This window comes from Oncorhynchus nerka, linkage group LG27 (assembly GCF_034236695.1).
Source record: "Oncorhynchus nerka isolate Pitt River linkage group LG27, Oner_Uvic_2.0, whole genome shotgun sequence".
Classification (NCBI taxonomy): Eukaryota; Metazoa; Chordata; class Actinopteri; order Salmoniformes; family Salmonidae; genus Oncorhynchus; species Oncorhynchus nerka.
The window spans coordinates 30,263,029-30,280,894 of record NC_088422.1 but is presented as its reverse complement, the minus strand read 5'-3'; the positions used below and the strand labels follow the sequence as shown (position 1 = coordinate 30,280,894).

The 17,866-nt window shown below is 43.1% G+C and overlaps 1 protein-coding gene across 1 annotated transcript; it reads left to right on the top strand.

The window, feature by feature from the left end:
* The first annotated feature begins 13,793 nt into the window (after positions 1-13,793).
* Positions 13,794-15,343, top strand: LOC115111560 (leucine-rich repeat transmembrane neuronal protein 4-like). The gene has a single exon (XM_029637719.2). It carries the CDS (start codon positions 13,809-13,811, stop codon positions 15,324-15,326), a length of 1,518 nt encoding a protein of 505 aa, XP_029493579.2. The 5' UTR covers positions 13,794-13,808; the 3' UTR covers positions 15,327-15,343.
* The last annotated feature ends 2,523 nt before the right edge of the window (positions 15,344-17,866 follow it).

The window sequence follows — 17,866 nt, the reverse complement described above, 5'->3', positions numbered from 1 at the left end:
TTGGCATTGTGCCAACTGTAAACCTTGGTGGAGGAGGAGTAATGGTCTGGAGCTGTTTTTCATGGTTTGGGCTAGGCCCCTTAGTTCCAGTGAAGGGAAATCTTTACGCTACGGCATACAATTACATTCTAGATGATTCTGTGCTTCCAACTTTGTGGCCACAGCTTAGGGAAGGCCCTTCTTTTTCATCATGACAATGCCCCATGCACAATGCGAGACCCATACAGAAATGGTTTGTCGAGATCGGTGTGGAAGAACTTGACTGGCCTGCACAGAGCCCTAACCTCAACCCCATCGAACACCTTTGGGTTGAATTGGAACACCGGATGCGAGTCAGGCCTAATCGCCCAACATCAGTGCCCGACCTTACTAATGCTCTTCTGGCTGAATGGAAGCAAGGCCCCACAGCAATGTTCCAGCATCTAGTGGAAAGCCTTCCCAGAAGAGTGGAGGCTGTTATCGCAGCAAAGGGGGGCCCAACTCCATATTAATGCCATTGATTTTGTAATGAGATGTTCGACAAGAAGGTGTCCGCATACTTTTGGTAATGTAGTGTATCTTTACTGTGCCTCTAAGCCTTTTATTTCCCGCATGGTTTAAATGATGAATGGAACGAAATAAACTGCAGAACATATTGCATATGAAGAGAATTTCTACTGAAATTACTAGTGTAGCCTACACCTGATGCCTTTTTTTCTTGATATATGGGCTAGATGCTTTTAGCCTTGGCTTTAAGTTTAGGCCTGCAACCTTATATGCTTGTTGAAATCAATAAATAATCAGCAACGTTATGAAGATGTGTAGTAGCCTTACAGTTCATTGTTCAGACATAAAAAATGGTCTATTCATTTTGTGTATATTCATCCATCCATTTGATGGCAACTGCTGGCACGCGTTATGGCCAGGAGAGGGCATCCTTAATAGCCTTGTCTGGCGAGGCTGAGCGCACTGGCATTCGACAGAACTGTATAATTGTATGTATTTCTCTCATCAGGACCAGTTGCGAATAGACTATGGAGCGAAAACCTTTGCCAGTGATCTGCTTGGCTAAATCCCACCAACATAGGCTTTAACTGGCGCTTGCTGACTGGATTACACGCTTGCTGCTCGGAATATCCGCGTATTTTGTTACTTGATAGGCTATTAATTTGGCGTTTCTTGAGTTAACCCACACATAGGCCTAAACTTATTTTCAAAGTGTATTTTTCCATTGGTGGAATGCTGTTTATGGGCTTTTTACATCATCATCTGTTAGAGTACAACGCTTTGCTTTGCTTATGTAATTGGAGTCGTGGTATGCAACTGATATAAGGATACGAGCGCTAAATAAGGCTACTCCATACTTACAAGACTTTTGATCACAGCGGCAGGTGTGCACAGTGCAGTGCTTTTGGCTGTGGAGCAAATTGGCTGCACTGACTTCGCTGCACTGGTTAGTTGAGCGGTGTTGGTTATTTGTCCAACCAAATGAGGACTGCGCGTGACATGCGGGCTTTGGAGTCAAGCATCAGAAGGCTCTAACCTGTGGAAAGAAGCCGACAGCACGCAGACATGGGTATGTTGAAGACAATATGAAAGAATGTGTTCCATTTGTCCATATACATTGTGCTCATGTTAGGCAAGACAACAGCTCAGAAACGAAGGAATCACGTCATTGATTACATGATTGTGTCAAAACCCATGTGTTATGTATTTCCTATGCTACTGGAATATATTGATAAGCCTATAATTTCTTCACAAAATAGAGAAAATCCCCAGAGGCATAATGCCATGCAGACCCTCACACATTGAACGGAATACCATTATCAATCTGCCGCATGCCAATACGAATGTGCCCCAGGGGTAGGCTAGGGTAGCAGCCTTTATGAAATTAGCCTACCAGGCAGACAGCAGGTTAGAAACGATCTTGTATCTCAAATGTCTTGCTATTAAGTTATAGCTTTGATAACTTTATTCCTTGTCTCGAGATGGTAACCAGAGTGAGGACAGACTATGGTCACAACACATAATACAGCTTTTATATATAATAGCCTAGATAACTCGTTTTCACTTTGATCAACAGGTTTGCTATGTTTTTGGTTTTATCAGTGTCTGCCTTCATTGGATGATGTTTTGACACTATATCGTTTTTGTAATATTACCCATAATGTTCCCCTAATGTATGAGTGTCCAGTTTTCCTGTTAGTTAGGGGAACATTCTATCTATGTTAGCAAAAACCTTCTGAGATTGTTTTTGTTGGTTCCCTTAATGTATGAGTGTCCAGTGTTTCTGTTAGAGGAACATTCTATCTATGTTAGCAAAAACCTGACATTTTTTTGTTGTTGCATGTTTTGCTATTACATTTAGAACATTTCACCAACCAAACATACACAGAACATGGTTGCCATGTTCCCAGAATATAATGTATACATTTTCTAGACACGTTTCTTGGGAAGTTGGAAGAACATTCATGTGTCCAGTTTTCTGAGGGTTGGGAGAATAGTCTATCAATGTCCCACCAAACATGGTTGTCATGTTCTCAGAATGTACCATTTAAATGTTCTCAACACGTTTCATTGGAACGTTGCATCAGTTGATAGGAAGTAGCCTAATGGTCCCAAATAATTATATTATTTACACATATCAAGTTGTTTCACATCTACACAAGTGCTTAGGGAGTAGGGGTTAGGGTTTATTCTGGTTAGGGTCTAACTATACTGGTCCAATAAGCACATACCCTAGAGATATCCCTTATTGAGACAGTTGTTAGGGTGTTTGTCATTGGTGCTGGTGGCCTGGGTTCAAGACCTGCTAGGGGAGTCACCCTACACTCAGATTCTTAGCAATATATGTTAATAATGTCATTATTTGGCAACAATTACAACACACTTATCTGATCTAATTAAAATTTGTTTCTCATTCAAAGATGGGAATCGGTAGAATTCTAGATAGCTGAGCATCTCAAAGGGAACTCTATCTTCTTTTTGAAATCCACACCACATATACTATGTAGAACTAACGTGTGTCTCTCATTAGGAATCACATCAGCTCTCCTCATTGCATTTCCAGTGGCATGTATTCATGGATGCCAAGGAAAGCCAGGCTTCCCCCAAAAATCTACCAAGAAAAAAAATGAACAAACTGATTTATTATTTAGTCTCTCTGTGTTTCATAAATTTCCTTCAATTCACAAGTGGCTGAATGTATCTCACCAGAGAAAGCATCTGAGCAAATTAAACAGCCCCCCTCTGTCTCAGTATGTGTAGCGTATCTATCTGATGCTGTCTGGTCAAAAAGAGAATGCCATTATTGCCGCGAGTAGCATTGACTGCAAGGGAAGCCAGCGACCATTTGGCCTCCCTTGATAAAAAATAAAAATAATAATAGCCAATCAGTGTTCAGATAAACTGGGTGAGCTCAGCTGTGAATGGTACTGGTGCACCAAAACAAATGTCAAGGAAAGACAGTTTGTATTTGGCTTCAGACCAATCACATCAAAAGCCAAACGTCATTGACAGAACAAAAATTTGAATTGTTGCATCTCGTGGTGTTGTTGTCCTCCGGTGGCTAGCTAGCTAGCTAGCTAAAATTGTCCCTTTCCTAAGTCAGCCATGGATGGAGATAGGGATTTAGTCTGAGCAATTATTATAACGACGATTCTGATCCAACTATAAATTCGACATGTAGCTAGATGTAGTATGCTAAAGTTAATTAGATGGCCTGGGGTATCATTGCCCATGAAAGGAAGTTAGGCTAGCAAGCAAGCATTTTAGCCAGGTAGCCTAGGACAACAAAAAACTAAAATCGTGTACTATAGCTTGTTTCCGGTCACAGGTTCAGGAATGGCTGAAAAAATCACCAAATGTATCTACAATGAACCCTACAAATAGCACTGTTGTGAGCCATAGTCAATCAATCAACAAAAAAACTGTACTTTTAGTTAAAAGATATCTTTAACCTAGAATTTGTTGATACTATGCAACTAGACCAGTTCAGAATTTATGTGAAACATCACAGAACATATGGCACATGGAAATCATAAACAGGTGGTTTATGGAGATAGGTGGGATGGACTGAGAGTAGCTGAGGGGTGGGTTTAAAAGTTCATGTTGTATAATAGTTATGGCTGAAAACATGATGTATATTGTATAAGTACTATCTATCCAGATCTAATGTATATAAAAAAAATCAAATTACTTTATTCTTGCTATGTAACTACTGTAAAACAAAAACTAAAAAACATGTACAGTATGTAAATGTGTGTAGAATGTTCAAACAAGGTACTTTTTTTTTACTTCGAAAGGCCCGAAAAATAATAATAATAGTAATACAAAATATAAAACCATTTAGACTAAATGAAAGAAGAGGATGGCATCGGCGTTTCTCTACAAGTAGGGTGAGTCAACATGTTTTTCTACACACACGCTCATGCAGGCACACACACACACAGAAATCAGTACCATGGACAGCCAACATCATACACTGCTCAAAAAAATAAAGGGAACACTAAAATAACACATCCTAGATCTGAATGAAATATTCTTATTAAATACTTTTTTCTTTACATAGTTGAATGTGCTGACAACAAAATCACACAAAAATGATCAATGGAAATCAAATGTATCAACCCATGGAGGTCTGGATGTGGAGTCACACTCAAAATTAAAGTGGAAAACCACCCTACAGGCTGATCCAACTTTGATGTAATGTCCTTAAAATAAGTCAAAATGAGGCTCAGTAGTGTGTGTGGCCTCCACGTGCCTGTATGACCTCCCTACAACGCCTGGGCATGCTCCTGATGAGGTGGCGGATGGTCTCCTGAGGGATCTACTCCCAGACCTGGACTAAAGCATCCGCCAACTCCTGGACAGTCTGTGGTGCAACGTGGCGTTGGTGGATGGAGCGAGACATGATGTTCCAGATGTGCTCAATTGGATTCAGGTCTGGGGAACGGGCGGCCCAGTCCATAGCATAAATGCCTTCCTCTTGCAGGAACTGCTGACACACTCCAGCCACATGAGGTCTAGCATTGTCTTGCATTAGGAGGAACCCAGGGCCAACCGCACTAGCATATGGTCTCACAAGGGGTCTGAGGAGCTCATCTCGGTACCTAATGGCAGTCAGGCTACCTCTGGCGAGCACATGGAGGGCTGTGCGGCCCCCCAAAGAAATGCCACCCCACACCATGACTGACCCACCACCAAACCGGTCATGCTGGAGGATGTTGCAGGCAGCAGAACGTTCTCCACGGCATCTCCAGACTCTGTCACGTTTGTCACATGTGCGCAGTGTGAACCTGCTTTCATCTGTGAAGAGCACAGGGCGCCAGTGGCGAATTTGCCAATCTTGGTGTTCTCTGGCAAATGCCAAACGTCCTGCATGGTTTTTGGCTGTAAGCACAACCCCCACCTGTGGACGTCGGGCCCTCATACCACCCTCATGTAGTCTGTTTCTGACCGTTTGAGCAGACACATGCACATTTGTGGCCTGCTGGAGGTCATTTTGCAGGGCTCTGGCAGTGCTCCTCCTGCTCCTCCTTGCCCAAAGGCGGAGGTAGCGGTCCTGCTGCTGGGTTGTTGCCCTCCTACGGCCTCCCCCACGTCTCCTGATGTACTGGCCTGTCTCCTGGTAGCGCCTCCATGCTCTGGACACTACGCTGACAGACACAGCAAATCTTCTTGCCACAGCTCGCATTGATGGGCCATCCTGGATGAGCTGCGCTACCTGGTCACTTGTGTGGGTTGTAGACTCCGTCTCAAGCTACCACTAGAGTGAAAGCACCGCCAGCATTCAAAAGTGACCATAACATCAGCCAGGAAGCATAGGAACTGAGAAGTGGTCTGTAGTCACCACCTGCAGAACCACTCCTTTATTGGGGGTGTCTTGCTAATTGCCTATAATTTCCACCTGTTGTCTATTCCATTTGCACAACAACATGTGGCATTTATTGTCAATCAGTGTTGCTTCCTAAGTGGACAGTTTGATTTCACAGAAGTGTGATTGACTTGGAGTTACATTGTGTTGTTTAAGTGTTCCCTTTATTTTTTTGAGCAGTGTATTTATCTTACGTTGATTGGACACTAAATAGTTTTTGGTATCTTTTAGTTGTCGCTGTTTTAGACTAAGCAGAGGTGATTAGATGATGTTGAAATGGTGCTGAAATAGTGGAGGCAGCTCCTGTTTTCTTTGCAACTTGCGGAAACTCTCCGTGGTTCTAAATAAATAGTTTAGTTGTCTGAAAATGTTGGAAACATTACCTTGCTTGACCTGTAACTGTTTGTTCAATGCAATATGTTTTATGCACTTCACTGGACAGCCTCTGTGTCTTCTTATTGTCTTGGCCTTAGGCCTATACAGTATACCACAGTGGCATATGAACTAACAGGTTATAGAGCAAACAGTGCAATTATCGCAACACAAAGATTGTAATATGCCTTTTTTTCTGGCTTCCCTGGTGAGTTTACTCACGCACCGCTACTGTGCATTTCTATCTGTAACATTCCTAATTTGTTGCCAAAACATGGCCCAAGTGGTAGTGTTGCTTCTGATAGAAACATGCCCAGAACATGGTTGCCATATTCTCAGAATATCAGGAATGTGTATATTTACAGAAGTCTGTACTTTCTCACATTTGCCATTTAAGCAATGATGATGCCAGTTATACCAAAACAATATACAACACAGAGTTGCAGCTCCAAGTTTTAATGTGTAAAAACAGACATTACGACAGAATCACTTGGAATGAACATCCATTCTTGAACTTGTAAATGCATGATATAGATGGTATGTGGTGTGGATGTCAAGAAGACAATGGAGAGATGCTCAGCTATATAGAATTAATAAATATTGGTAATTCATGAAAGGTAGTGGAAATGTGGTCATAATTCGTGCTCAAGGGGTAATCCTACATATTCCAATCTTTCAACGAGACACTCATTTGAAATAGATCAGATGAGTGTGTTGTAACTGTTGCCAAATAATGACATTAATATAGATTGCTAAGAATGTGACATTAAGAGGATTCCCCTACCGGATCTCAAACCCAGGCAATCAGCACCAATGACGAGCTCCCTAACCACTCTCCCAATAAGGGATATCTCTAGTGCATGTGCTTATTGGGCTAGTATAGTTAGGCCCTGTCCAGAGGAAACCCTAACGCAGGTGTTCGCAAACGATATTTTGATATCTGAAAATTATTGCGACCCCAACCATGTTATTAACAGCCAATGTTTACTTTTTTAATTGGGGCTAATCGCAGTCAATTGCAAAACAGTATTTCTGATTGTATTCTGAACTCACCATTATATACTTTTAATGTGGGGCTATGACAATCAATTGCAAATTAGTCTGACATATTTATCTTATCTTAGCACCACTAATGAGATGGGTGTGCTTGATGCATGTTGCGTTCGGAGCTTCTCAAAGTCAGGAGGCGTGGTCGACATTCAACCTGGATCTATATTTATTTTTTATGCAGATGAGAGCACTGAATGAGCATTCCATAAGTTTTAATGCTTGGAGGGAAACGGCACAGTATTCTCTTTGAGTCAGGAACCAAAGCTGTTCCGTAGTGACCCGTGAATGGGTTGTCTGCAGCATTTAGTCACATGACAGCTCGATCAGCTGTTCCATTTCACTTACCAGCATGTCAACTGAGCCAGTCAGGTGGATTTAGCTGATTCGGTCACTCATCTGTAGAATTTGTTGGTATTTCCCCTGCATGCTTGGGTTCAGTTTGTTGAGTTTCCCAAATATGTCTGTTACCTAGGCAAGGAGACACATTTCTTTTCATTACACAGAAAGTCTACAAAGACTGTATTTTTTTTTACATCCATTGCGGATGACAACAGCTCCTCTCTCAATTCGAAAAATATTTCCAACACTCCCCCTCTCGGTGTGAAAATAGAACATCTGATCCCATATCTCCACATAGTTTTGCGAACAGGCGTGTGCAATGTAGTTTACAATCAAAGTTACGTTCTGAATATCTCAGAGTTTTGCACTCAGCTCTTTTTCCACCCGTTTCTCTCGGTGTATCCATTATAGATAAGTGGGTGTAACATACAATGCATCCATATGGCAGAGGGAGACACATTCATAACTAGAGTGCAGAGGACTGCCAGCCGTCTCGTGATAGATGGAGTTTTTGAGTCGTTCAGTCAGTTGCCTTTTGATTACTAGCTATAGCATCAATTCTTAGTTTCACAGGGTTATCTGACAAAGGTTTTGATGTGAGTTCCTGTGCCTCTACCTCCCCATACATTGTTTTCATCATATCGATTGCAGCTGATAATATCAAAGTCTCTGTAATAGTGTGGGGTTTCATAGCTTAGTCATTCACCAAGTGATTGAAGTGCAGCCTTTTCCCACAATCTAAGGGCATTCTCTGGTTGAATTCTAACTTACTAGGCTTTGTTAAGAACAAATTGTTATTTACAATGACAGCCTATGAACAGTGGGTTACCTGCCTTGTTCAGGGGCAGAACAACAGATTTTTACCTTGTCAGCTCAGGGATTCGATCAAGAAACATTTACATTTAAGTCATTTAGCAGACGCTCTTATCCAGAGCGACTTACAAATTGGTGCGTTCACCTTAAGACATCCAGTGGAACAGCCACTTTACAATAGTGCATCTAAATCTTTTAAGGGGGGGGTGAGAAGGATTACTTTATCCTATCCTAGGTATTCCTGAAAGAGGTGGGGTTTCAGGTGTCTCCGGAAGGTGGTGATTGACTCCGCTGTCCTGGCGTCGTGAGGGAGTTTGTTCCACCATTGGGGGGCCAGAGCAGCGAACAGTTTTGACTGGGCTGCGTGGGAACTGTACTTCCTCAGTGGTAGGGAGGCGAGCAGGCCAGAGGTGGATGAACGCAGTGCCCTTGTTTGGGTGTAGGGCCTGATCAGAGCCTGGAGGTACTGAGGTGCCGTTCCCCTCACAGCTCCGTAGGCAAGCACCATGGTCTTGTAGCGGATGCGAGCTTCAACTGGAAGCCAGTGGAGAGAGCGGAGGAGCGGGGTGACGTGAGAGAACTTGGTAAGGTTGAACACCAGACGGGCTGCGGCGTTCTGGATGAGTTGTAGGGGTTTAATGGCACAGGCAGGGAGCCCAGCCAACAGCGAGTTGCAGTAATCCAGACGGGAGATGACAAGTGCCTGGATTAGGACCTGCGCTGCTTCCTGTGTGAGGCAGGGTCGTACTCTGCGGATGTTGTAGAGCATGAACCTACAAGAACGGGCCACCGCCTTGATGTTAGTTGAGAACGACAGGGTGTTGTCCAGGATCACGCCAAGGTTCTTAGCGCTCTGGGAGGAGGACACGATGGAGTTGTCAACCGTGATGGCGAGATCATGGAACGGGCAGTCCTTCCCGGGAGGAAGAGCAGCTCCGTCTTGCCGAGGTTCAGCTTGAGGTGGTGATCCGTCATCCACACTGATATGTCTGCCAGACATGCAGAGATGCGATTCGCCACCTGGTCATCAGAAGGGGGAAAGGAGAAGATTAATTGTGTGTCGTCTGCATAGCAATGATAGGAGAGACCATGTGAGGTTATGACAGAGCCAAGTGACTTGGTGTATAGCGAGAATAGGAGAGGGCCTAGAACAGAGCCCTGGGGGACGCCAGTGGTGAGAGCGCGTGGTGAGGAGACAGATTCTCGCCACGCCACCTGGTAGGAGCGACCTGTCAGGTAGGACGCAATCAAGCGTGGGCCGCGCCGGAGATGCCCAACTCGGAGAGGGTGGAGAGGAGGATCTGATGGTTCACAGTATCGAAGGCAGCTGATAGGTCTAGAAGGATGAGAGCAGAGGAGAGAGAGTTAGCTTTAGCAGTGCGGAGGGCCTCCGTGATACAGAGAAGAGCAGTCTCAGTTGAATGACTAGTCTTGAAACCTGACTGATTTGGATCAAGAAGGTCATTCTGAGAGAGATAGCGGGAGAGCTGGCCAAGGACGGCACGTTCAAGAGTTTTGGAGAGAAAAGAAAGAAGGGATACTGGTCTGTAGTTGTTGACATCGGAGGGATCGAGTGTAGGTTTTTTCAGAAGTGGTGCAACTCTCGCTCTCTTGAAGACAGAAGGGACGTAGCCAGCGGTCAGGGATGAGTTGATGAGCGAGGTGAGGTAAGGGAGAAGGTCTCCGGAAATGGTCTGGAGAAGAGAGGAGGGAATAGGGTCAAGCGGGCAGGTTGTTGGGCGGCCGGCCGTCACAAGACGCGAGATTTCATCTGGAGAGAGAGGGGAGAAAGAGGTCAGAGCACAGGGTAGGGCAGTGTGAGCAGAACCAGCGGTGTCGTTTGACTTAGCAAACGAGGATCGGATGTTGTCGACCTTCTTTTCAAAATGGTTGACGAAGTCATCTGCAGAGAGGGAGGAGGGGGAAACCTTTCGGTTACTGGCCCAACGCTCTAACCACTAGGCTAACTGCCACCCTGGCCGCCACAATCACCCGACCTCAACCAAATTGAGATGGTTTGAGATGAGTGAAGGAAAAGCAGCCAGATTTAAATCATTTTAATTTAGATTTTTAAGGTTAACCACATTACAATGATTTCGAGAGACAAAGACCATATTATTTTTAAAAAGTAAAGATTTTTAACCAGGATTTTGGAAATGCTCCCGCAATCCCATTTTAATATCAGGTGACCCCACATGGGATCGTGACTCCTAGTTTGGGAACCGCTGCCCTAACCCCTACTCCCATAGGCACTTGTGTATATCTGAAACAACTTGATAGGTGTAAGCAATAGGGTGAATGTGCTGAGTAAATCTCAGCTCTGTTAAAAGTACACTCAAGAAAATATTTTATCGATCATAGTGATTCATGAGTGTCATTAAAACAGGTTAACATGCCCCACCGACATCAGACAACAATATTGAAAGCTGAAATAAGTAAATAAAATCATTGAAGTGAGAATAATCAGAGTAATTTATACAGTACCTTACACAGACATGGTGGTATAGCAGGATTCAGGAAGATCGAAGTAATGTGAACCGAGAGGTTGTGAGTTCAAATTCCAGGTGAGGACATGTTGAATAATAATTTCGGATGAATTGAACACGCACAATGTTATCATGTGTGTCAAATATATCAATTGAAAACACTGTATGTTAAAAGCATTGTGTGTGAGTATCCCTAACATTGCCAAGAGACAAAGAACTATGAGTGGTTCACCAATCAGGGCCTTGATGGGCTTGGTAACATGACATGATGTATTATGATATTCTTTGGACACATTTTTGAAACGTTCACATGAAACTTGTCTAGAACATGAATATCTTATGTTCTGAGAACATGGCAACCATGTTCTGTGTATGTTTGGTGGGATATTGATGGAATATTCTCCTAACACTCAGAAAACTGGACACAAATGTTTTTGCAACGTTCCCATGAAACTTGTCTAGAACATGAATATCTTATGTTCTGAGAACATGGTAACCACGTTCTGGGTAAGTTATATTTGACATTAAGGAAATAGTCTCTTGGAAACATCACAGGAACATTTCTATGAAAACGTTAGTTCATGACCAAATTAGACTCTAAAGGGAATGTTGTGGGTAAAAAAAAAAATCCAGGGCAATGTGTTACATAGAGACAGAGAAATGAACGGGGCAAGAGAATCATGGGCTGATTCTTATGGCTTTTTCTGTAGAATTGCCAACCAGAAACATAGCCTAGCCTACCACTGACTCTTTAGTCTTTTTCTGTAGAATTACCAACCAGAAACATAGCCTAGCCTACCACTGACTCTTTAGTCTTTTTCTGTCTCAGTTTTTATTTGCATTTATGCATACATTGTTCACAGTCCCACAACTGGGCTGGCCAATTGTTTTTCAGATACCTCTCTTGCCCCATGATATAGTACTCCACTAAATGTCCAATTACTGCAATGAAAGTATTATGTTATGTGAGACGGAAGTTTACCACTTTTATAACAGCTTTTATGCCACATAGACTTCTTGTGGCTTGAGCTCACATGCATGGGTCACTAATAGATTTTCTCAAATTACAAATCCCCATCAATTCTCTTTTAATTTACAAATATTACTGCTTGGCCATTTTAATAGTAGTTAATTCCAAAAAAATCAAGAGCATGAATCCTTTATAGCTGCTATACCTCTTGAACTACTAACCTTCAATATTACCTCACATTACTCTCAATATCACCCACAGGAATACAACATTGATGGAAGTGATTGCTAATTAATCTATAAAAGCACACCAGCAGCTGAACTATTGCAACATGCAGCTTTTGTATTTATACTGAACAAAAATATGAACTCAACATGCAGCAATTTCAAAGATTTTGCTGAGTTCATAGAAGGAAATCAGTCCATTTAAATAAATTCATTAGGCCCTAATCTATGAATTTCACATGACTGGAAATAGAGATATGCATCTGTTGGTCACAGATACCTTTTTAAATAGGTAGGGGTAGGGGTGTGGATCAGAAAACCAGGCAGTATCTGCCTCATGAAGCGCGACACATCCTTCACATCCTCGCGTAGAGTTGATCAGGCTGTTGATTGTGGCATGTGGAATGTTGTCTCACTCCTCCTGAATGGCTGTGTGAAGTTGTCGGATATTGGCGGGAACTGGAGCATGCTGGCGTACCTGTCTATCCAGATCATCCTAAACTTGCTCAATGGGTGACATGGCTGGAAAGTATGCAGGCCATGGAAGAATTGAGACATTTTCAGCTTCCAGGAACTGTGTACAGATCCTTACGGCATGGGCCGAAACATGAGGTGATGTGGCGGATGAATGGCACGACAATGGGCCTCAGGATCTTGTCACGGTATCTCTGTGCATTCATATTGCCATCGATAAAAGCAATTGTGTTCTCTGTCCCTAGTTTATGCCTGCCCATACCATAACCCCACCGTCACCATGGGGCACTCTGTTCACAACGTTGACATCAGCAAACCGCTCACCCACTTGACACCATACACGTGGTCTGCGGTTGTGAGGCCGGTTGAACGTACTACAAAATTCTCCGAAGCAGGTTGGAAGCAGCTTATGGTAGAGAAGTTAACATTATATTCTCTGACAACAGCTCTGGTGGACATTCCTGCAGTCAGCATGCCAATTGAACACTCCCTCAAAACTTGAGAGATCTGTGGCATTGTGTTGTGTGACAAAAATGCACATTTTAGAGTGGCCTTTAATACCCCCCCAGCGCAAGGTGCACCTGTGTAATGATCATGCTGTTTCATCAGCTTCTTGATATGCCACACCTGTCAGATGGATGGATTATATTGTCAAAGGAGAAATGCTCACTGACAGGGATGTTAACAAATTTGTTCAGAAGATTTTAGAGAAATAAGCTTTTTGTGAGTATGGAATATTTCTGGGATCTTTTATTTCAGCTCATGAAACATGGGACCAACACTGTACATGTTGCGTTTATATTTTTGTTCAGTGTAAGTTAGATGTTTTACCACACAGTACCACTCTCCACTATTCCCCTAAACAACCCCTAGGTACGGGGCTTTCATTCAGATCAGTGTTTCTCAACCTCTGACCGTGGATAGGCACTGGTCCCTAGGATGAAAGTGATTTATTCTCATCTCAAGTGCTAGTTTGAATGTAAGCGGTTCTAGAAGCGGGAAGGACTATAGCCTGCTGGTCCCCTAAAACAAGTTGATAAAGCTTGTTTAAGAAAATAGTGCGGAAAATTAGGTAACATTTTCCCTACCACTTCATTCATAGTGTCAACATGTTTATTCTCAGCATGATCATTTTAACAGATACTGACATAAACATATACACTTTTTGAGTGTCCTTATCTTTTTTCCCCATGTCTGCAGGATCCCTGATGCGACGTAGATGGTTCATGATCCCATTGTTGGTGCAGGGCTGGCTGCTAGCGTCTCCAATCAGTGAGCGAGCCTGTCCTCAAAGCTGTAGATGTGATGGGAAAATAGTATACTGTGAGTCCAATGCCTTCCGGGATGTGCCAAACAATGTGTCTGTGGGATGCCAGGGCCTCTCTCTGCGCTACAACAGTTTAGTGAATCTCAGAGCTAGTCAGTTCTCAGGCCTCAGTCAGCTTGTTTGGCTTTATCTCGACCACAACTACATTAACACAGTGGACAGCCAAGCCTTCCATGGGGTACGGAGGCTCAAGGAGTTGATTCTCAGCTCTAACAAGATCACACAGCTACAAAACAACACTTTCCATACTGTCCCTAACTTACGCAATCTTGACCTTTCTTACAACAAGCTGCAGGCCCTCCAGCCCAGTCAATTTCAGGGCATGCGGAAGTTGCTTAGTCTCCACTTGCGGTCTAACTCCCTGAAAACTGTCCCAATGCGTGTTTTTCAGGATTTGCGCAATTTGGAGTTCCTTGATCTAGGCTACAATCGATTGCGAAGCCTGACTCGAAATGCTTTTGCTGGGCTGCTCAAGTTGATCGAGCTTCATTTGGAACACAATCAATTCTCAAAGATCAACTTCTCTCACTTTCCCCGCCTCACCAACCTGCGGGCACTCTATTTACAATGGAACCGAATTAAGTCAATAAACCAGGGTCTAACCTGGACGTGGACGTCCTTGCAAAAACTGGACCTTTCTGGAAATGAACTGCAAGTTGTGGATGCCAGTACGTACCAATGTCTCCCCAACCTACAGACTCTGAACTTGGACTCCAATAAGCTTCGCAACATGTCCCAGGAGACAGTGGATGCCTGGATCTCCCTCACCACCATCAGCCTAGCTGGTAATGTGTGGTACTGTAGCCCTACCATCTGCCCCTTAGTGGCCTGGCTGAGGAACTTCAAGGGGAACAAGGAGACCACTATGATTTGTGCTGGGCCTAAGGAGGCCCAAGGAGAGAAAGTGATCGATGCAGTAGAGACATTTAGTATCTGTAAGGTCACTCCCACCACCCCTTTTGTCTCAACCACAGCCTCCCTCAACATCCCATCTCAGCCTGAGCTCCTGCCCCTTCCCACGTTGTCTCGGGTTGAAGAGGAGTTGACTCGCAGTGCTACGACCATTCCGTCTCCTTCAGGGGTCTCCCCTACCACCCCAGAGCAAGACTTTGAGTATGTGTCTCTCCATAAGATTATTGCTGGCTGTGTGGCACTTTTCCTGTCGGTGGCTATAATTCTCCTGGTTATTTATGTGTCCTGGAAGCGCTACCCCAACAGCATTAAGCAACTCCAGCAGCGCTCCATGGTCAAAAAGCAGCGAAAGAATGTGCGGGAAACAGAAAGCACTCTCAGCTCACCTCTGCAAGAGTATTATGTGGACTACAAACCTGCAAACTCTGCAACTATGGATGTGCTGGTTAATGGGACTGGACCCTACACATACACAATCTCAGGCTCCAGAGAATGTGAGGTATGATCCATTTCCACTGCGGGGCACCAGAGGTAAATTTCTCAGTGATTTTGGGGATAAAAATATGTCTTACATTATCCTCTTGCTCTGTTTGTTTGTTGGATAGGAAATATGAGTCAATGCATTGTGACTTGAGTCATAACATGCCTGGCTAGTTCAGATCCATTTGTAAACCCAGATCATGTTGTAAAGTACAGTATGCCTCTTTCAGTCAAAAAATAAGCATCATGAATTGATTAAGAGAGAGTGAAGCTTGAGCTTTCCTGCACTCCTGTTTGAATATATCTTACTGTAGGCAAAATATAATGATTACTTCTTTTTTTTACATACCATATCAAGTCACTGTGCAGTGAGTCTTTGCCTATCGTGTATATTCGCTACAACAGCAAACCTTAACGATGGCTTTTTTATGTGGTAAAATGTCACTATTGTCTTATTTGAACTCTCTCACTCTCTTACTTACTATCTTGATTGTGATAAATTGACAGAGGCTATACCTTTATCACCTCTCGGGTGTAATGGCTGGTATATTACATGACATTAAAGCTCAGTAAAGGTATTGAATTATCAAGTACAGGAGATCCTCAGTAGAGGATAAGTTCGTTCTAATGTATTATCTCAAACCTGGCCTCTCTCTCTCTCTATGCCTCTTTCATTAGATGTTTCTGGTTCTAGCCAAAGAGGTGCAAAACCAGGTAGGTTTTTGTTGACAATGTAGTACCACAGTAAGCAGATGCCCTTGATGTTGTAAGACTGCAATCAGGCTGTTTTCTTACAGTTTATAAACAGGACATTGGAAGCCTGCATTGGAGATCTGAGACTGAGTGAGAGGCTGTGTAGCGAGCTACACTGAGTGGTTTAGAACTGAGTAACAGAGGAATGTATACTGTAAAGCAGTGTTTCCCAACCAGGGGTACTACAGGGGGTACTTGAGAAGACTCATGAGACCATAGGCCTACTGGTAAGATGCACATGAGGGGTACTTCAGGAGTACTCCGGGCAGAGCAATATTCAGTTGGTGGTACAATAACCGAAAAAGGTTGGAAACCACTGAGGTAGAGGTAGAAGGGAAAGGCAGAGAAGGAAAGTGGAAACCAGGTTCATGGACTAGAAAGGTTTTCCCTTTACTACTTTTACCCTTTAACATATCACCACTATTTTATCCAACCACCTGTGTTTCCTCTGATGTCTCTCAAAGCCTCATTTGATAAAGATTAAGCAGTTTATGGTCATCAGTTCATTGATTTGTTTCCCAGCCAAAATAATTATTGGAAAGAGAGGGGACATTGCGTAATTGCGCCACCAGATGAAAAAAATCTGACACAGGGAGCCCCAGCAGATCTCATACTGTTAAGCTTTACAAATTGAGCATAACAATAATGTGAACTGATATTATGGCCCTCTGGCCCCCTTAATTACAAGCCATCTAATCAGATTAAGCCAGTCTATTTCACACATTTTACCTTACAGCTGCAGTATTACAGTGTAGCATACATTGAAATAATACTTATCAAAAGTAAAGCAATGGCATTCATATTTTGACTACTGAAGATGGAAATTCATGCTGCATAGCTTCTTTTTACATGACCACTTCTCAGGACCACAGACAGATGCTAAGGGGTTGAGGGAGGAAGTCGCACAGAAATACTTATTGATTTGCCCATGCTTAATTAGGCACTTTTGCGTGTGCCCTCTTTCCCTGATGTCATGTATCTGTCTTTCCCTGTATTGCTGGTTGTTGGCCTTTGGCAGAATAGTAGATAATGATTAACAGGGCATGCTTTGCTTAGGGAGATATAGCAGGGCCACTTAAGTCTGCACCTTTCTCTCTGACTCAGTGTTCCCTTTGGTAGCCAAAAGGCCCATACACATTGGAGTGGAGAAAGGTTGCTCAGGAATTGCACTAATATTATAGAAGGTAGTTTCTATTTCCTATAATATTTTAGCACCACTTACCAGTGCTTTGCCTCGTTATAGTATGTTTTTCTTCATTTCCTCCTCAAGTATCTCAAATCCCACATAACACACCGAAGGCGAAAGCACAAATGTATTTTAGATGCACGTTCTCAGTAATGCCATCCATTATTAAGTGCACAGGTGCAGAACAGTTTCTAGTCAAGAGGACATCCTCTGCAGAACATTTCTCAACCACAGTCTGCAGGAGAAAGCTGAGGTGAGAAGAACTGAGGCAGTCTGTCTATCTTGCTCTTATATGAGAATGAGGCGATTCCAAACCAGGACAGAGGATGTTTGACATGCTTTTTACATTTGTGTCACAATTTGTTTTTAGAAAATCATGATGAACGTTAAGAATCTGTTCTTAACTGGCTAGCCTAGTTAAATTATGGTTAAATAAAAATAATAATAATAATAAGTTAGCCTGACGACTCACATTAAAATCCTTCAGCTGCTCTATCGTTCGCTGCATACATTAGTCTGAGACTGCCATCATTGAAGTCATTTGTGGTGATGATGGGCACAAGGGGTGTTATACAAAAAAAGTTTGGGTAGCCAAGCAAGATGAAAGTTGTCATTTTAGGCCCTTT